Raw genomic sequence first — 21,432 nt, 5'->3', positions numbered from 1 at the left:
GCAGTGAGGGCTGCTCCGCAGGCTGTGTGTGTGTGTGTGTGTGTTTGGGGGGGGAGACAGCCTGTGCGTGATGATGATGATGATGATGATGCGTGTGACGCCACGGCAAGCAGCAGCAGCAGCAGCAGCAGCGGAGCAGACAGGATCCGGGCTGAGGCAGCAGCAGCAGCACCTACCACCTCCACCCATCACCACCAGCAGCAGCAGCAGCGCCGCCGCTAAAGGAGCTCAGTGCTGCTCGAAGCTCGTCTCTCCTCTGCTCTCTTCTCCTCTCCTCCCGGGTTTGAGATGCTCCGGCTCGGCGGCAGGATGTGCGGCTTGTCGGCCCTGCTCTCGGTGCTTCTCGCCGGACTCGCAGCGGCTTCCTCGGATCTGTTTGACAACCAACTGGGCGACATCAATTACTGCAAAAAGCAATGCCAGCTCACCATCAAAAACAAAAGCCCTGCTAAAGTAAGTTATCCCTGTGTGTGTGTGCGTGTGTGTGTGTGTGTGTGTGTGTGTGTGCCGTAGCGCAGGCTGCCTCTGCAGAGAGCGTATTATGACAGCTACATCCCGCTACTGTCCGACATTTCAGCGCCTGAGACGATGCTCAGACTTGCACAACATATTCAGCCTCGAAGAGGAATCTGTTTTTACAGGAGAAACGACGGACAGGACGCGCTTAGATCCGCGCGTAATGACGCTCGCTCCGATTTTTCCGCTGCATCCTCGTCTCGGATGCTCCGGCGCATAATTAGGCCGAAAAATGGATGCAGCTCATTTTCTTCTGAGCCCCGAAGACTCGTCCAAGAAGTGAGCAGCATCCAGGCGTGCTTGCAGTGAACTGCGCCAGTAATTGATCATGTCTTAATCGTAATCATGCAATTAAGATCGGCCAGGCCAGACGTATAGCGCACGCAGCCTATGGAGGACCAGTGGGGGACTATTGTGAACCATGAAGCAATTATCTGCCCTCTGTTGACAGTTTACACAGCAGCTCTCTGCTGACTCAAGGCCAGACTCAATCTGTGATGGCTGTGAATCGCAGCAGGAGTTTCTGTGCTTTAGATCTCCACTGTCTGATGTTTTTCCTCCATCCTCCTCCTCCTCTTCCTCCTCCTCCTCCTCTGCTGCCTTCAGGTGTGGTTCAGGCGTCCTGCAGGGCAGCAGGAGCAGAGCTGCAGAGAGGATCACAGTCACCTGTTTTTTGTTTTTTTTTAACATTGGGCTTGAAAAACGGGCTGCTTGTGCATAAACGCCGAGTTCATCGCCGCCTGGAGACGCTGGATAAGCAGTCGCCTTTCTAACTACAAGGCGCAGGTCCGCGGTGTGGGATAAACAGCCGCCCGTGCCTGCTGTGGATAAACAAGCGAAACGCAGTGAGGATGATGACAAAGATGTAATAAAGCGCTCACGGTCGCGGTCAGAGGATCGCTTTGTCTCTCCTGTTCCCCGAGAGGTCATCAGAGGGCGCTGTTCCCCCACTTCCAAACCAACAGCTGAGGCATTATGACAGGAGGAAGTCCAGTAATGTGCATCTTCATGTCCCACCAGCTCATCCTCCAGCCCAAGTTTAAAGCTCCTGTCTCATTACCACCAGTTTTTCCAAAAGCTTCTTATCATCTGTTTATGACAGGCTGTAAGACAAACAGCTGCAGCGTGTCATTAAGAGACGCCGTGAAACCACCTCTGTCATATTTTCTAACAAGGATCTGGTGAGTTTATCCAAGAGTGCAGGAGTCGTCTCTAATTTTGCCTCTTCTCTTCTCTCCTCTTCTGTCTGTCTGTCTGTCTGTCTGTCTGTCTGGCTGGCTGGCTGCTAGGACTCCATAATGAACGCCTGTCACCGTGGCTGTCGCCTCTACTCCATCTGCCAGTTCGTCAATGGCAACGCCGGCTTCAACACCAGCAGGGAGGAGTGTCAGGGAGGTGAGTCAGAGTGTCAATCTGTCTCCAGGACTGCAGGAGTGACTTAGCCGCTCTTACAGTTTTGCTGTTTTTAGGCTACTGAGGGTTCAATCTTGTGTAAAAAAAAAAAATGAGTGGCAGCGGAGTGAATCCTCTTAGCGCGCAGGTTAAACTTCTTATTTCAGTCATTTCTACTTGATTTGTCTCATTTTGACAAGACAGGAAAGTAAATGTCATGAAGGTAAATACACTGCGGTCTCCTCTGAGCTGAAGTTTGACAGAATATAAGATAAATTCAGGGGGAATTATAAAAAAAAAGATTTGTAAACAAAAGTAGACAGGAGCTACATTGAGTTCACACGTGGGTTTACAGACTGACATCTCTTTACTTTTTCTTAAACAACATAAGTGCTTTGTAATACACTAATAATTTCAGTCTTTTCTCAGGCAGTAATAATGTCAAACATTTGCTTTTTGCAGCTTCTTAAAAGTAGGAAATTGCCTTTATTATGTTATTATTTGTCTTTTTTGACAGTAAATGAACAATCTAATGGTTTTGGACTGTTGATTGGAAAAATGAAGCAATGTGAAGACGTCAATTTGTTCTCTGGAAAATTTGAGACGAGCATTTTCTCACACTATTTGGACATTTTATAAACTAAACAATTAATCAGTCAATTATGAAAATAATTGTTGTTTGTAACTCATATTCACAGGGAACAACCACAAGTCAAAATGTTGCATGTTGTCCAATTATATGCACCTTCAAATGAAAACTGCAATATATATGTACTTTTAAATGTGCATGAACAAACAGTGCACGGTTTTGGTTTTCAGAGGCGGCTGTGATGTCTAGACCCGCACCTCTCAAACATTAAGATGTCGGATGCAGCACTGCTAAATATTGCAGTTTCCTAAATGCTGGCAGGCTCAGTGGGTATTTTCTGGGTGTTTAAGGCTGCTCGCCCTGTTTGAATTGCTGTATTGGAAATCAATGATGTGATTTGCCGACCAGACAGCAGATGCCCCATCGCCCCCAGTTTCAATAACTGCAACGTGGAGTGAATCATCTCCACAGGGGCCGACAGATACACCTCTCTTGCATCTTTATCTTTCTTCCCACATAGATAGCCTGCACCTGATTTATTTCTTCTTGTCTCCCACCCAGCTGACTGAAGGGCTGCGTGCCCACTGGCTTTTGTTCTTCTTTTCTCTTCACTCCTCCATTTGCTCTCTCAACCTTTTCTTCTTCTCTTACCATCACACTTCTTCTTTCATGCTTCACCACTGTCCCTCTCTCTCTCTCTCTCTCTCTCTCTCTCTCTCTCTCTCTCTCTCTCTCTCTCTCTCTCTCCAGCCTGCCAGGAGGCATACATCAAGCTGCTGGAGCAGGAGGCCTGCTGCACCGGCTGTGCCAGCCAACCCTCTGAACCTGAGATCAAGAGGAGGAAGGTGAGAAAGCTGTGCAGTCAATGGCTGCACACTCAAACACTGCAAAAACAGATATAAGGGCCAAACCCTCTGAGGAGAGTGTCTGAATATTAATGGTGCTACTAAGAGAGCAAGTGTACTGACGCAAAGTCAATACTTCATCTTGTCTCTCTTCTTCCTCAGCTCAGGGCCATGACTCTCCGCCCTAAACCCCCCTCTGTGATGGAGGCCGTGTCCAGTTGGTGCAACGACATTGTCAGCTCTGCTCAGAGCTTCATCTCCTCCACCTGGACCTTCTACCTGCAGGCTGATGATGGCAAGGTTGTCGTTTTTCAGGTAAGACCTAATCAAATGCTTGTAGAGAACAGGCAGATGTTGCTTTACAAAGAGCCTGTATCTGCGATCTGATCGATGATTTTCATACCAGAGAAATTTATTCAAGATAACTGGATAACTTTGCTGCTTAACCATAAGCTAATGTTAGCGGGCAATCGCAAAGGTGTGTTTTTAAATTCAGCTCAACTTTCACTAAAGTCAGCACTCACCAGAGACTCCAGTTCTCTCTTTTCTTTCCTTCTCTCCTCTCTGTAATATTGTCTGTGTAGTAAAGTACATTTCCCCTGCAGCTGCAGTTGATAGTCACCATTACAGAACATAAACACCCGACAATGGAGGTCACCTCCACGTTTCACTTCTGCAGTCAGGTTGATAAGCAGGATTGATAAAGATAAATCAACTTTTTAATCCAAAAAGTTGAAAAGTAATCTGTGAGCTTCTTCCGTCGGTAAACAGCTCTGGGTTGGAGCAGAATCCGCTATAGATCCGGGGTGGTTATTCCTCCAGAGGGTCTGGCTCCGAGCAGTATTACCAGTTTCACCCTCCTCACACAACACTTAGCAAAAGTCCTCTGACAGCAGGGGTGACATATTATGTATGTTTCTACATAAATGGTTAATCATTCTTAAAAGTTTCTGAGCTGTACTGACAGTTTTCATGATTGTGTATAAACATAAACACTGTTCCTAAAACTTTTTAACTTTGCCAGACGTGATGTGTTTCTGTGTTTCTGGCTGCAGCAGTCTGTTTACTAGAAGAAAAACTATGTTCCTGTGGCTGAATTGATATAGATGGACTTATCTGGGTTGTCCCCAAATTTAATTACCAACAACTCAAGAAAACAAGCTGACAGGACAGAAAACCCAGCAGCAAAGTCAGCTTGTCCAATTTCAAAATGAGTCCTCTTTCTTGTTTTGGTTGAAACTTAATTCCATCCAGCACACTTCATACTAAATCTTATCAGTGAGCGAAAGCAAAGAGAAACAAGAAAACATAAATGTGTGCACTTCTTTATGCTTTTTGTCTAATATGTATGAATGAGCCTCTTTTATTTTAGCTGCTGAATTTCTCCTCATCATTCTGAATGTTTGCACTGACAACAGAGTTGGATCTTTAAGTGCTTCGCGGCAGATAAATGAACCCTGAAATCTCCATAAACGAACTCCCCTCGTACATTATATCGTAATGGCCCACTGAGTCATGACGGTTGGAAAATGATAGCAGTAATATCTACAAAGCTTTTTTCATTTGGTGTGTTTTGAACCGGAGGTTAAAAGCAACCCAGTAGACCTTTATAGATTATTGGTGGAGCCATCCTCTGCTTCCTGTTCACATAGTGAAATATATCCTCCGCTATACGGTGCTGTAGAGCTTGGTGGGCTGCCAAAACAACTCACAGCCCATTTTAGAACCAGTGCATCTGTGAAGGTTGAGTGAGCAAGGGCACGCAGCAGGGGTGGGGACGAGGTGGTTGAATTTGTTCTTTCGGGCACTTTAATTGTTTATAAATGTCCTTTTAAATTATGTCACACGGCCTCAGCACCATGCATTTTTGATAAGCGGCAGGGCCCGGCTGTGGTAAACCTGCCTCAGGACAGAAAACACGCTGCAAGATTTAAAAGAGAGTGGTGGACCGCGCTGTAGAATAAAGATCTGGCTGCGACAAATAAGTATTCAGGGGTTATTTATGGAGTTTTAAACGACTGAACCGAGTAGAGCTGACAGACTTATTGTTCCTGCCACCACAGAGGTTATATTTAAGTCCTGTTGGTTTGTCTGTTTGTTGAAGATTTTCACTACTAATGATCCTTTACTTCAGTCTCCGGTGATTATCTGTCCCTCAGGGTATATTTACATGCAGATCTGGGTCCAAATTAAACATTTCTTCACATTTTCCGGTGCTGAAATGGCAAATTTCTGGAGCCTTTGCAGAAGTGTGTGGTCTCATAGGGCTTTCTGAATGTATCGCTAATGCCAAACCACCTATACATTAAAGTTATTATAAGATTGAATCTGTCTAACCACCGGACTACCCAACCATATCCTCTGAATATAAAAATCTGGTCAGAAACCTGCGTCCTCGTCAGGGGTTTTCCCGTTTGTATGTGACTTTGATGACATTTTTAGCTCCATAATTAAAGGGCTCGATGGGAAATGATAGTATTTACGCACCCCAACCCATACAGAAGGGCTTCTGTTTAACACAGCAGTCTTATATATGCTGAAATTCACAGAGTTGTGTGCACACTGACCTCATATAGAGCTGCAGCAGCCGCAGAACATGAAATTACCAGCGTTTTCTTTAGGACCCGGTGATGGATGTTTGCTCTTTATGGCGGTGACACGCGGGCTGAAGCTGCAAGGGGAAAGCCAGGCTCCACGGGGCTGTGAGAAGACTATCAGGCCTGTGTTTAGTGGGCAGCTGGCAAACCGCCACCGACTTGACAGATTGACTCTCTGAATGTTGAAACAACAGAAAAAGTCCAGTGAAGTTGAGGGACAGCAGCAGCGGTGGGGGAGGGGGGACAAACCGACACTGCCTGCAATATAAATTGCGTGGATGCCATAATGGGCTGTCTATACACTACATCCATCTGGGTCCTGTGTGATGTCAAGTTGTGAGAATGACTAAGTTGTATGCAGCCTCAAGCGTCACAAAAGCAATCAGAGAGCTGCCAGTTGCCAGTCAGTGGGAGCAGTTAGCTCTGATTATAAGGCTGGAGTCAAGTCACTCTCCAGGAAGGAAGGAATAAAGAACGCTTGTAATCATGAGGAAATATCGGTAAAACACAGCCTTTTACCTCAATCATTCCCTTCTCACCACCCCCTTGTTATTTTGACCAATCAGCCCATGATAGCGCGACAGTGTGAGAGCGCTCGGATCAAGTGAGTCGATTAAAGACTTCCTCCGACTGAGCTGTGGTTGTGTTAGCGAAGCCGGCCCCGCGGAACAAATTGAACTCGGCATAAGGCTGAATGCAGCGAAAGGAGTCGCTAGCCGATTTCTTCTTGACAATTGCATTAGTCATTCTGCCCGTACCAATTTTGAAAGAAACAAAAACCCAGAGGAGAACAGAGAGAACCGGAGGAATAACAGTGTAGAATCGACTGTGGCTTTGAGTTATGATGCTGCACTGAGAACGCAGTCAGTGTATTTTCTCAGCTTAGTTTACTCATCCAGGCACAAGAAAAAGACATTAACTTACTTACACATGATTATTACATGCATGTATGATAAGGCTGGTAATGTTCTTTAATGTTGTTAATGTAAACAAATTCCTCTCCATCTTCGCCTTCTTTCTTTCTTTCTTTCTTTCTGCCTGCTCTGTCTGTTGCTCTCAGCAAGTCCGTCCTGAAGACACAAAGCTTTGACGTTTCTTTTATGTCAATATATTTTACTTTCAAATAAGGCCCAGTGGTTTCCCAAAGCCGGGCACTTAAGTTTGTACCTTATGTTAGTCAAACACATTCGGTGCACATGGCAGAATGACATGCAGCGATAAAAAACAGTAAAATCAGGGGAAATGAAAAATCAAACTAGTCTGTCAGGATGTACAAAATAACACCAATTTGTCTTTTGTTCTTTTTATTAGATTTGTTGACCATAAAAAAAAACAAAAAAAAACAGAATATCACCAGATTTGACCTTCGCGCCCTAAGGTTCACTGTTTCTTGTAAAAAACATTAAAAACACATTTTTAAGTTGAGTTAACCTAGTTTTAAATTGTGATAATGCTAAATGCTGGTTTATTTTTTGTGAGTTCAAAAAATGTTCTTTGCATATGTAGGATCACTAATTATTGTTTTCCATGACCTGGGCATAATCAAGTGACACCTCCTGCCCAGGAAGTCAGTCAATTAAAGGAACTTTACATCATAATACAGTTTGCATCTTAAAAGTGCATTATGGTCGGTGCCTGCTATGCGCCCAGGACCCACCATCATGTTTGAGTTGTGACCCTCCTGACACATTCACACATGATTTGTGTACACTTTCTGTTTCCCATGACTTTTCAGAGTCTGGCCTTATCTGACCACATGGGGGTGCTGTAATTAAAGTTCAGATTTAATTAATGAATTCAACACTATTAGTCCAGTTTACACTCTATATTTGCCAGATGGACCACATTGGCCTCATTGGTTGATCATTAATTAGAGTTAAAGCACACAGACATGTAAGAGGTCTTGTAGACCCAACATAGTGTTTGTAATACTGAGGGTCAAAGTTATTTTACAAAACAGACAACAACAACTTTCTCTCTCTCTCTCTTTGTAAGTCAGAGCACGTTTTGCACTCCCTCTCATAATGCATGACAGATGCAGATCAGGCTCCACTCATTGATGGTTAGATCTCTTCAGTCTGCAGCCAATGACAGCCAACCCCCTCACATCTCTCCCCTCGTCCCCCTGAACCTTTTACACTGGCGCTGCATCTGGTTTTAATGCACTCTGTCAGAAAACATTGCTCGCTAGGGCTAACAAACTGTTTGTGAGAGAAAAAAAATTCTCTGTGTTCAAAGGATTGTGAAGTGTTTTGGGAAGCAAACTAACCAGCCATGTCTCCACAGTCCACTAGTCATCAGTCATCAGTAGAAAAGGGATCAATCATTTCCTGAGTAAAGTAATGAGAGTGAATGAAACCAGAAGTTATTTAGATTGTTTGATATAGTGAAGAAGTTCATAGAGCCACTAAGTGTCAGATTTGATAAATACTGGCATGATACTCCTCTGAATGTGTGTGTGTGTGTGTGTGTGTGTGTGTGTGTGTGTGTGTGTGTGTGTGTGTGTGATTGCTGAGGCCAGCAGTAGTATTGTAACAACCGGCTACAAATGCTGTTGTACCGGAGGGTTGGGTCAGCAGCGGGGAACCAAAATCCTCTTTTAATGAGTTCTCCGGGGAACCAGAAACACTGTGCACATAATGAAACACACAACAGTACAAATACTGACAGCAGGCTGTGTGTGTGTGTGTGTGTGTGTGTGTGTGTGTGTGTGTGTTTGTTTTAAAAGCCATCTTTCAGCTTAGTTCAGTACCAGTTCAAAAGATTTAACTAAACCGATTGGAGTGGGTGAGAATGATCCTGAGAGAGACGTATTGAGCAGGAAAGAACAAAGGATGGAAACCATTAGCTTCAATGAAGTTTGATGAAGTTATACAACAAACTGAATGCTCAAAACGAGATGTAACAATCACTTCCATTAGTGTATTCTGTATTAGTGTATTCTTTTTATGCTGGACAACAGAGTAAAGTTAGATTTAGATGGTTTTGCAGCATTCTTACTTTAATAGCAGAAAAAAAAATCTTGAGCTGATAAAAAAAACATAAACATGAAAGCCACCCCGACATGATCTGATATGCTACAGCTTGAGAAAAAGGCTCACTCCGTTCCAGCTCCAAGGCTGTAGATGTTGGCAGATCCTGACCTCTGACCTTTCAGTGAAGCAGAGCAAACAAAGAGAGATTTTTTGATTTAAGCTTATTTGAGGCGTCAAAAGTTGAAGCACTAAGTGTCACGGCTTAAGATCAGGTCAGCTCGTCCAGTATTAACGTTGATCTTGATGTAATATTGAGATACTGTCTGCTGGGTGTTACATTTAAATCTGCTATATATGAGAACTGCAGTGTCTTTTAATCACACGTCTGTAGTCTCGGTATGAAGCTAGAAGTGATTCACCTATCTTAGAAAAACTCTGGAAGAAAGGTGGGAAACAGCTAGTTAGGCTTTGTTTAAATATGACAAAAGGTATCAAAATATAACTTCCAGTAAGTCTGAAGACCTTCACACACTAGGGGCATTTATTTTCCATGGGGTTAATATGCACGTCAATAATTTTTTCGACTCTCTGTTCAAAGACTTCTTACAGAAAATTTTGTCGGATTACTTGATTATTTTAGATTCTTTTTTATTCAGTTGCTGTGGTGCATCTAACTATTCTCACCTCACAGTCTCAAACAGATCCTTCGCTGTCAGTTGTGCTGTGGTGTAATTGCTGCCACTGTGGCTGAGTGTCTTTGTTGTCATCTGTCTCTCCTCAGAGCCAGCCGGAGATGGAGTACTCCCTGCCCGAGCTTCAGGCCCCTCGATCCAACGTGGCAGACAAACCCTGGCCTCAGGTCCACTCTCACACCCAGAGACCCCATGGTGAAACATTTACACGACACACACACACACACCTACTGCACAATCACACATGTATTTGTGTGTTATGCTGCAACGTTGCCTCGTCCTGCAGGTGTGAGGGGGCATGGCGAGAGGGGAGCATCCAAAACAGGCGGCAAAGGGAAGCACCCGGTCCAGCACGCGGACGACCCCACGGCTGAGCACGACTTCCTCGGCTGCATGTCAAGGTGAGCTGGAGCTTATGAGTTATTAAGGGAACTTTTCCCCATAAAATGTTTCTATATATTTCTACCTCTCTCTGCTCTCCTCTCCGAACTCTTATCTCTTTCTTTTTGTGTTCGACTCTTTCGTTCTCCAGACGTTCGGGCCTTCCGCGGTGGATCTTGGCGGCCTGTCTCTTCCTGTCAATCATGGTCATGTTGTGGCTCAGCTGTGCCAGCCTTGTCACCGCGCCGGAGCAGCACATCAAGACGCAGGTAAACACACGGAGAAGTAAACAAATACATGCACGAGGGGGGATAAAAATCGAGTTGGTAAGTTTCACTGACAAATCCAAGGGTGATGCAGCATACCAAATTAAAACCCTGTCATTACTGTAGCTGCCAGTAACAGGGTCGGGGTCGTTACTCCTAAACAAAAAAAAAATGTACAAATAACTCATTACCTTGAAAAATTATTGGAACATTTTAGTTGTTAGCTCCCTGCAGAAAGACACTTGCTGCTGTACTCGTTACATTGCGCTTGTGCTACTTCACAACATCGCCTGTAATTGGCAGTAAAGAATATAACATGAAGCCTTATTAATGACCGCCTATGAGCCCTACCACAAGAAGGACGTACACTTGGAGGACTTGGTTGGGTCACTCGCTCACTAGACTGTGGTTTCACAGTCGAGTAGTCCAGCAAGACCGACCAGGCTGGAGAGCCTCTCCGCGGGCGTTGTGTTGAATTTTCATGGCGAGGTGAGGAGTTTCCTGTCGAGTGTGCGTGAAAAGGCACGTGTAATGATTTTTTCCTTTTCGCCCATTGTGCAGATAATTGCAAGGCTTATGTAACACAAGCATTGGGGGACTCAGGAGGCTTGAGAGGCCGGGGGGGCAGTAAAAAGGGCACCACATGCATGCAGCACATCACAATTTGTCCAGTGGAAGGGCAACCTAGAGGGCGCAATCATTTTTGAAAAACATGTTTTTTGAACATGATTGCTCCGGGGTGGCACGACTGTTTCCCCTGGTTCCCAGATTAATGACTGTAATTTGATTGCTGAATTTAGCAGCAATAACGTGTTACATTATTGCTTACGTGTAATGTGATTACAGTAATGCGCTACTTAACAACACTGTTCTGTACACACATTGCGATGTGTCTGACTTAATTGTTTCTTGCAGCCGAATCTGAGTGACAAGTCGTGACAAGATGGGGTGCAGTAATGTGAGTGAACCTGATGTTTTTTTCACGTCTTTCTTCTTCTTCCTGTGTCTCCTCAGCTGAGCATCAACGGAGATAAAGAGTTCCTGGATAATGCCCAGAAAGTCAACCCGTACCACCTGAGCCCTGTGATCGCCGTCACCGTGAAACAATCAGAGGAGAGTCAGGAGGCCGGGCCGCTGCCGGTGAAAGTTGACCTCAACAAAACCTGTGTTTAGAGGGGAGACCACTGGGATGAGCTGCTGTCTTGTTTCCCAGGGTAACCATGTCTGAAATCCTTGGCCCGATGGTGAAAGGGGTGAAACAAACACATCACAGGGACTCAATCAGTCGCCAGAAATTTTTTAAAACATATTTTTAAGAGCATGGCACCCTCCTGTTATTTCAAATTACCATACTGAAACATCCAGCTTGGTCTTGTTGGTTTACTGGCACGTCATTTACTTGTACAGTCCACATTTCTCCAAGTCCATCCTCAGTATTTCTTTTTCCTCAATGATCAGCCTGCTCATTTCTCATTGATAATCAGTCAGTGCTCTTGTCTCTGGGCCACGCTGGAGAGGGAGAGAGAGAAAGAGAGAGAGGATGGATTACAGCTGAGAGCTCTCGTGTCGTATTTCATGTCAGGCGTGGACGAGAGAAGACAAACACTGAGATTCATTTTAGATTTAATTTTGCCTCGTTCTCGCGGGGAGTTTGGATTAATTGATGGGTTGCTGAGAGCGAGAAAAAAAGGCGTAAAAAGAGCATGACAGAGAGAGAGAGGAGGGGAAGATGAGTGGAAGGTGGCCTGTGAGCGCTGCAGGAAACAGATACTGCAGCTCACAGTTTATGATCTGTTTACACAATCAGCATTATGAGCTGTTTAGTGAAAGCTGTGTCATAAAACGGTCCAGAGATTCAAAATCATGTTCTCCCCTCACAGTGGAAATCAAATCAAAGACGTGCTACTCACTCAAAAATCTGAAACAGTGTGTTCTGTCTGTGTGTGTTCGGATATGTGCGTGCACACGTGCATTTGTAGGGAGCAAACCGACAGATTCAAAACTGGAACTGGATTGAAAACTGTAATGAAAACCCTTATTTATTTCCTGCTCTATTTATTCAGCATCATCGACATGAGTCAAATAGTGTTACTGAAGTGCCATGCACCGTTTATTCATCATACAAATGTAAAATACGTCTCAACACAGATCTGAAAGAGACACACAGAGAAGACTGCACCTATTACTGTATTATTATTATTATTATTATTATTATAATTCTCATATTATTGCTCTTATATTCCTCCAAGAGTTCTTAGCTGTTATATGTGCCATGTGCTTTCTAATAGCTGACTATTTTGTATGTCCTAGGAGCACACACTGAAGGATAACCTCTGTAACAATGTGTAATGCAAAAGCTTTTAACATAGACCCTTGTTATCGAGCAGAGTTGCACAGTCGTAGAGAAGATTTTTTCCGTTTTCCTCTCAGTGCTTTCGATGTGCCGTAATGCTCTCTTTTCATCCAGGCTATGTAGACAATAAACCGTGCATGCAAGTGACGCTTCGATAGTTTATCCTAACCGCCCGACATGCCAGCCATTTGGCAAGCCTCCGCTGTAGACTTGTGATTTTTTGTGTTGACTATTTACTGTAAAACCTTGAATAGAATGTGTAACGATGAATGACGAGCGTCCTCACGATTTACACGAAGGACTCTCAATTAAAAAGCCATTCAATCAATATCTGTGCTGGTTCAAGCTGACGGTGTATCATAAGGAATATGATATGACTTTAAAACCGTATTGTTTCCTTTTTACTGGTCTGTTTATTTTCAATGAAATGATACTTACAACATGATGAAATAAAGTGTTTTCATTGTAAATAAATCAGATAGTTATGTGTGTTTTTCTTGTCACTTTATAATAACAATCATTCACAAACTATGAGTATTTTCTGAAGTTTAACTGGGGAGGAAGTAACTAATTTCAAACTACTCAAATGTCATGTAATTAAAGCAAAACACTTGCCAAAATGCAACCTAGGCTTTTTTTGTGAATGTATATGAGTCAAACCTTTGTGTAAACGCATAATTATGACGAAAGAGGCACTTTTAGGATTTACCATATTTTTGTTTTCGGGTCTAACTAAGAGTGCTACGGGCACTTTAGCAGTAGCATCAATATCTCTCATTTTAAAACACTAAGAAGGCTCAACACAACATGAAACTTTGCTCATAGTATCACCAGGGTCTCTACACATGAACAGGAGCATTGAGAACATTGTTTGTGTACAGAGAATTTGCTAAAAAGAGAGTTTTTGAACAACTCACCTTAGCAGTAGCTTGTTCCGCTCCCAGTCGTCATGGCAGCCGAGAAGTATCGATCTCAGAACGCATTGTAACCTGGAGGACAGTTAAGGTGGACCACTGCTGTCTTCCTGCAACAACTATCCACACGATATCTCACGTGACTTTTCCGGCTTTTTATTTTAGTATTGTTTCTTATATGAGGGTCCTTTTTCAACTTAAATGTCAATAATGTTTTTAGCTAACGAAAAACAATGAATTATCCGTGCATTTATACGGAACTAAGCTTCAGGACCGGTCCACCTTAACTCACCTCCATGTTACGTCACATTCTGAGCTCGACACTTCTGGCAGGATGGCTGCGAGCGGAACAAGCTAATGCTAACGTGAGTTGTAAAAAAACTTTCTTTTTAGTAAACTCTGTGTACACAAACAATGTTCTCAATGCAGGTGTTCATGTGTAGAGACCCTGGTGATGCTATGAGCAAAGTTTCATGTTGTGTCGAGCCTTCTTAGTGTTTTAAAATTAGCAATTTTGATGCCCGTAGCACTCCCATTGAAAATGCGTTTGATGCGAAAAGAAAAATATATTAAATCTTAAAAGTGCATCTTTCGTCGTGATTATGTGTTTACACGAAGGTTTGACCCATATACATTAACAAATAAGTCTAGGTTGCATTTTGGTGAGAGTTTAGCTTGAAGTCATTTTTGGGGGTACTTGTACTTTTTAAAATCTGTACTTTAACTTGTACTTTAGCCTGCATCACACCATGTAATTTACTCAGTTAATTTTAAAATGAGTACTGAGTGCATTTTGACTCAATATCCAAACCTTACATCTACATTTTTGTAACCATAGAATACCATCTGATCACAAACGGGCCAATGAAAACCTTGACATTCAGACTAAAACACAAAATGGAAGTCATTTAAACTGAGAATTTGCAGGAACAGAAACCTCTTTGATCAAATACCGCTATTGGTAATTCATTAAACATCAATGGTTAAAAGTAACTATGACTCTGAGTAGTGTTTCAGAAGGATACATTGAATTTTCACTTCACTCCTACTTGAGTACAGATCTTCAGCAATCTTTCCACCACAATTTACCATTTTTCATGAAGAAGAACAAATGATAAAACAGGATACCACAAAATAGATATTTCACATTATACATCATGACCAGAGCGTGTGTGTGTTGCAGGGGCGTGTGTTTAGTGTGAAACTTGCTTGTTTGCTGTGAGAAAAAAAGTAAAGAAGAAGAAAACTAAAGAAGACAAAGGAGGGAATGGATGCCAGAATGAGACCAAGATGGATATCAAAGTGAACACTGAAGAATTCAAAATATTCGACATTTAATGGTAACATGACCCAGCAGCATCTCTTTTGTGTTAGGAAACTCTCAGTTCCAGATTGACAGGGACCCCGATGACGATGTTTGATCAATCCTTAATTCCATCTGGGCTCAATTCCTCTTTTTATCTCTCAAGGTCAAACACAAAAATGTACTCAATAAGGTGGTTAGTGTCTGCAGCGCTGCGATGGAAACTGAGCAGAGAAAGAAAGCAGAATCCATCCTTTGTGATTGTTCCCACCCTTTACATCAACAGTCTCTGCCATCTGGTACCATCGTCAGATTCCCCACTATCTAAAACCAACAGATTCAAAACATTCCTTAACACCCTCTGCCATCTTCTTTCTCAACCTCGAGGAGGAAAAGGTAGTTATTTGCATAATGTTTCAAATGTATTCATCCTAAATGAATGTATGCATCTCGCTGCTGCAGGGACACGTGAGGTTCTTGATTGATCGATAACACTTTTATGTGACTGTGTGAAACCACGGGCTTTAATACGCTGCTACTAACTTCCGCTTTTCTGGGATGGCTTTGCACAAGAGTTTGTTCACTGGCTGCTGGGATTAGAAAGCTCTGAGGCTCACAGTCAGCAGTCTCTTTCGCCCCAAAGGTGTTGGTGGGGGGTTGAGGTCATGGCTCTGCGCAGGCCAGACGAGCTCTTCCACATCAAACTGAGACAAAACATTTCTTTATGGACCTCGCTTTATGCACAGGGAAAACCTCACTGGGTGCAACAAGATTCCCATGCTTTGGATTTTTAAAGGTGCACTATGTAGTGTTGGGGATACATTTTAATCAGAAGAAAATACATCGTAGTTGATTGACTTTCTTGACTGAATAACCTGAACCTTTTATATTGTTTACCTCTTGTTTAATGAGTAGCAGAAAGACAAAGACAAAATATCTCAGTTTGTCTTATTACCTTCTCTATTTTGCAAATGTTTCCCTTCCGTCTTTGAATTTTCTCTTCAAAACTACACAGTACACCTTTGAGGGTATGCTTCACACAAACAACGACACACAGCCCCTGGCCACAGGTACGTCCACATACTTTTGACCATTTAATAGAGGTCATCTGGTTTCTTTTTTGTCTATCATTGTCCTATCGCCTAACCTTAAATATGTAATACAAGTTTCTGTCCACTTGGTGGCAGCATAGTTTCAGTATTTGTTAAACTACTGTGATGGAAACTTATTTGCTGGTTCTACTGCCCGTGACATTTATATGATTCTGAGGTCTGATTTGCCTTATTTAGAGTTCCCTTGACATCAAGTGATAGCTTTAATAATTACACAAGTCTGTGCATCATGGAAGAGTGACTTTATTGTATTTTACCCCATTTTACATCAGATGACAGCAGCTCTAGAGAGTTTGCTGCTAATTCAGTTTATTTCGAAAAATAAGTAACTTATCGTCTACTCTACGCGCTTGCAGAAAAAGCTGAGGTGGGCCTAACTGCCGAGAAAAATAATGGGTGACATTTACTCACAGGATTAATCTGAAAGTTTTGTTTCTGAGGGGATCACAAAATGGTCACAAACATGACACAGACAGACGAGAGCTGCAGCGTCGAGTGAAGGTGAGACTCTGCTGCTGCTGGCACGGCTGCTGAGAGAATAAAATCAAGCAGCCTCCCGCCTGAGAGAAAACTTAGAGAAATCTACAAGTTGGCACATGCATTTTGGCTGAAAACACCCTCATCAGTTACACACGCAGTTTGTATATTATCCTCTATTATTTGCATCCGTTCTCCTCCAGACAGTGAGTTGTTGAGGTTGCTCAGGGCTCAGTTGTCTGTCAGGAGAGTAGGTTTACTGCAAAGCGCACCACTATCATGCCCAGACATCGTTCCATCTGCACTTACCTGACACAGATTTAATTAGGTCATTTAGGCTCATTTAAAGAGGCTCCCTCTCAGACAAGATTCGCTCAAGAACAGAGAGGGGAAAGTGAGGGAAGCAAATCAGAAAACTGCTCCGGATTTCTCTGTCATTGCATCAAAAGACAGACCAGATACAATGAATACATAATCAAACAGCACACGACGGGGGCAACACACCAGAGCTTCCAGTGCATGTGTCCAATTAGCATAACATGCTGGCTGGCTGTGTGAATGACAAGACAGACAGAGGGAAATATCAAAACATGCCTCCTTGTTGTCAGCTCTGACACATAATCAAAGAGAGGAAGATTCTCTACAAGCGGGTGTTACATTACGATACACTGTGATGTTTTGGCAGGAGGAAAATTTAAAGTGCAGTGTGGAGCGTGTGTGTGTGTGTGTGTGTGTGTGTGGCTGCTGGTCAGGTCTGATACTCTCCATTAACCCCGGAGTGTGTGTGTGTGCGTGTGTGTAGACAGGTGAATACACGGGAGGAAGTTGAGGGACGACCAGCTCTGAGTTCAAACAAACTTTATAGAGCAAAATTTTGAAATGCGTCAATTCCTCAAGAGCTGTGTGGGCCTAAATCTCCATCTTTCCGTTTCAGCCACCAACACAGGAAGTTCTACAGGCTGGATCGTTGATTTTTTCCTCCCATACATTCACACACTTTAGGTAAAGAGAGAAAAATTGCCCGCTGTAGTGCCACTTCACTAACTTGACCGGGCCGGCCTTCTCTCGCTCTGCCTGCATGTGAATGAGTCCGGCAGCAGCTGGGCCTCCATTGATAGGTGTGTGAGGAAGGTGGTTCGGTGTCTCCTCTGTGTGTCTCTCTAACTGATGGTGGTGGAGGAGGAGGAGGAGGAGGAGGAAGAGGAGGAGGAAGAGCTAAAAATGAAAAAGAGTAGGAACAGATTGTACTGATACATTGACTCATTGAATGCAAATGAGCCCTGTTGTCTCGCTCTCCCTCGATCTCCCACTATCAGATGCTCTCTGTTGACGCAAGACAAACGGAGATTTTATGGGCAGGACAACAAACAGAAGTCACATGACCTGATGTATATGAGCCGATGAGAGCTGTGTCTGTGCTTCAAACGTAGTGTGTGGATGACCATCAAGGAAATCTGGGTTGAAAGGTCCTATTTATAAGAAAAAGCTGATTTTTTTTTAGTCTGATTCCGAACTCGGCCAACACTGAAGCTTTGGGGAGGCCGCCAACCCGTCGCACAAACCTTGGTTCCAGTAACCGGCAGGCCTACGGTGTACATTAAATACTGAACGAGTTGGGAGGGTCATTTTAAAAATGTATTCCAATAAATCAACAAGAGTAATATAACTTCATTTCTTTCATTTACTGTTGGATTACATCAATGACAAATGCACTGATAATGTTATTATCAATGAGATGAATTATGCTATAGTGTTAATGTGTGTTTGGTTTCACTCCAGACCAGAGTACAGTTACCTTTTTGTTGGTATCCAGATTACATAATCCCCTTATATATATTCCATTACTCACCAAATCTTTACATGTAAATATATGTATAATTAATCTTCACATGTACTTTTGATATTTAGGTACATTTAATATCACATACTTTACATAAATACTCTTTGTATAAGTGACTTTTACTTTTACCAAAGTAAAATGTTACCATGGTATCTTTACTTTTACTCAAGTATGACTTTTTGTTATTATCGTTACTGTCTGTGTTGGTATAATGTGTGAGGTCATATAAGGCTGGTATGGAAATGCATTAAATGTAACTTCTGAACAAAGTAAATTATCTGAACTCGGGTCAACTAAGTGTCGCATACAAACAGCCATATGAGAGCAAATTGCTATGACAACCCCTTTAATGTCTCACAGAACTTGAACAAATGTAGGCAGACAGATGTGCACTCGAGTCAACCTGAGTCACTGTTTTGATGACTTGCAACTCGACTTGACAGAAAATAAACGACTTGAGCCCCGACTACACTTGAGACTCTTGACTTCAGACACGATGACTCAAATGACTTGACTGTGTTCATTTTATGTTTTCAGTTTACTTTCCCCCCCCCTTTTTTGGCTGGCTGTCAGTATTTCACTTGTTCAAAAGTGATGTGTAGGGAATATTTTTTTGATAAAGAGGAAACTAAGAAATAAACTAGAATGGCTCTCAGTAGAGCACATACCTCTGTTGTGGCCCTACAGTCCCCTTTTGTACTCCCTCATAGGCCATAAGTATGCCTGATTTTATTCACAGAGATCCATGAATTATTCCCTTAAAAAGTGATTGTCGAACACTGCCCTATGTTAAAGAAAGTGACAGAAAAATCATGGATCAGTCACTTAATCAGATCCACACGAAAAGTTAATGGGGTCTGTTTTGGGCCGAGACCCATCCTCTGTCCAAGTTTCGTGGAAATCAATTAAACAGTTTTTGTGTAATCCTGCCTACAAACCAACTGACCAACAAAGAAAAGACAAAGACATGGATGAAAGCATTTATTTCTTTTCATATAAATAATTATCAAACAAAATGTGTAATGAGCAGGTTAGATAAACTAGCTAATAATTTCATCATTAGGAATACCTTAACTAAAGACTTAACTCATCCTCTATGAACAGGGCTTCAACCACAATCTCACATATCAATACTGTCATCCAACACAAGCCCACTCAAAGAAATGTTTGACCAGCCACCAAAACATGTTTATTTTCTCTGTATGATGATTTAAATGCTCTGTCAACACTTTCCTGAATATAATTACACTGGAGAAAACGAGAAAACATGTCAATGCAAAATCATGCAAAATCCCCAACTTCGTCTCATTTTTCCTCCCTCATCTCTCCTCATCTTCACTCCTTTTCTCTCTCTGCCAAGCTTAATCTTTTCACATCTTCTGGCTAATCGACCCCAAATAATTGCCACGAGCGCCTCGTTCAGCAGTGGGGTGCACACAAACACAGCACAACCAGCAAAAACAAGAACCCCCGTCACTTTGGCTGTCACTCGCTCAATCGCCCACAGGGGGCGCTATGGATCCAGGTTTGAGAGTTGGTGGCCCCATTATTACAATTTAATGGTTTATGTGTGTGAAGAGGCAATGTTCCTCTCTCTCACTCTCTCTCTCTCTCTCTCTCACTCTCCCCCTCCCTCCCAGCAGAAAGCTGTGTGCTACTCTTATCTAGCCAGACCTGCTGCAGGAGCCAACCTGCAGTGCATTAAACAAGCCACCACTACTGACACACACACAGTCGAATACACACAGAGAGGCATGTGTATATATGTGTGTGTGTGTGTGTGTGTGTGTGACTGTGGAAATGAACAGAATAATGAGAGAGGAGCGACAGTCAGGGACAGTTAAGGGAAAAAGATGGAGAGTTCATCAGGAGGATTGATTGGACGGTCTATTATAGTGTATATTTGTGAACAATTCATCTCAGAGAAGAGGCACAGCGAAAGTGATGAAAACGCAACGTATCGGTGCTCTGGAAAGTGACCTGGAGAGGAGAAGATTTAATAAAGAAGAAAGAGAGATGGTCCTGATGGAAATGTGTAAATTAGCCTTTCAAAAGATATTAATTGAATATGAAAGGTGCCACAGTTAAATGATAGTTTAAGTAGATACAATGAAGTACATGGTTGTTGTGCTTTATTTAAAGGAGGAATATGTAAGTTAAAACATTAAAAATTAATAATAATAATAATAATAATAATAATGTGAGGGACCACGAATGTTATCATAAGGATGCAATATAAGTTAACATGCTAATCACCTAGTCCTGCTCCAAAGCTCCCGTGGTAGCGGTATAAAAACACCAACAATCCTGCAGTGCTCTGAAATCCTATTCTGTATTGCTAGCTGCATGGCTAACTGAGCTAATGAGCTTACAGCGACTACAGTTAGCAGCAGTTAAGTAATATGCTGCCTCCTACGGACTGAATCACGATATTTGTTTACAAAAACCCCCAGCTAGCAAAACCCCCTCACACATTAGCACACGAACAGCTTAATTTTTTATTGCGTTATTTCAAAATGTGTACATCTAATTAATCGAAAACCCACATTTAATGCTTTCACATCTCATTAATAACAAAATTGTGACTAACATTAGTTTTGGAGAACTGATTCAATTGTTAAAGAAACTTGTTTACCCAAAAACTGGCAGCTAGTCTATAATAGCAAAGTCGCTTGTGCGAGTTTCCTACCCGGGAGTGCCTTGTTACATTCCTATCGATTTGTTCTTTAATTTGACATATTGCCCCTTTAAAGAAATATGCCACCGATGATCTGATGGGTCTTTTTTTTTTCTTTGTGCACATGGACAAATCACAGAGTTAGCCAGGTGTCAAACCTGTCAACTTTGCTGCCATCTGACTCGTGCCAACTGTGTGTGACAAGTGTCAAAATGAATGTTGTCCTGTGTCAGATCTGCTTTGACGTGGTGAAAAGTTTTGGTGGGTTGGTCTCCATCTCTGTCTGTCAGTTGCTTTGTTACACACACACACACACACACACACACACACACACACACACACACACACACACAGAGGAGGTGGGGGGGACATCCACAACAGCGTACATGGTTGGAGCACTAACTTTATTTCAACACGACATCTGTCGTAAAGCTGCAAACGAAGATTCAACCAGAGCTTTAACATGTCAAATCAGGAGTCCGAGCACATTTCCTCCCTCTTTC

At 42.7% G+C, this 21,432-nt stretch overlaps 1 protein-coding gene and 1 long non-coding RNA gene across 2 annotated transcripts; one reads left to right on the top strand and one right to left on the bottom strand.

Annotated features, from left to right (window-relative positions):
- The first annotated feature begins 136 nt into the window (after positions 1-136).
- On the top strand, positions 137-13,080 carry tmem59l (transmembrane protein 59-like). Its single transcript, XM_037114301.1, has 8 exons — positions 137-453; positions 1,806-1,911; positions 3,248-3,342; positions 3,505-3,657; positions 9,696-9,801; positions 9,893-10,007; positions 10,139-10,256; positions 11,268-13,080. The coding sequence occupies exons 1-8, from the start codon at positions 289-291 to the stop codon at positions 11,424-11,426; spliced, it is 1,017 nt and encodes a 338-aa protein (XP_036970196.1). The 5' UTR covers positions 137-288; the 3' UTR covers positions 11,427-13,080.
- LOC119028398 lies at positions 11,538-13,582 on the bottom strand. The gene is made up of 2 exons (XR_005077701.1): positions 13,524-13,582; positions 11,538-11,762 (listed from the first exon to the last, which is right to left on the bottom strand). It is a non-coding gene; the product is annotated as an uncharacterized LOC119028398 (long non-coding RNA).
- Between the last annotated feature and the right edge of the window lie 7,850 nt (positions 13,583-21,432).

The sequence above is a fragment of the Acanthopagrus latus genome, chromosome 11, assembly GCF_904848185.1.
Source record: "Acanthopagrus latus isolate v.2019 chromosome 11, fAcaLat1.1, whole genome shotgun sequence".
Taxonomy (NCBI): domain Eukaryota; kingdom Metazoa; phylum Chordata; class Actinopteri; order Spariformes; family Sparidae; genus Acanthopagrus; species Acanthopagrus latus.
Note: the sequence above shows the minus strand (reverse complement) of the source record. Positions and strands in the feature narration are given on the sequence as shown.

What these genes read in the sequence shown, in the direction of transcription:
- tmem59l (XM_037114301.1), top strand. Translation starts at nt 289, where the DNA reads ATGCTCCGGCTCGGCGGCAGGATGTGCGGCTTGTCGGCCCTGCTCTCG. An exon ending in GCAAGGTTGTCGTTTTTCAG is followed by an intron (nt 3,658 to 9,695) that starts GTAAGACCTAAT and finishes GTCTCTCCTCAG; the next exon opens with AGCCAGCCGGAGATGGAGTA. An exon ending in TTCCTCGGCTGCATGTCAAG is followed by an intron (nt 10,008 to 10,138) that starts GTGAGCTGGAGC and finishes TTCGTTCTCCAG; the next exon opens with ACGTTCGGGCCTTCCGCGGT.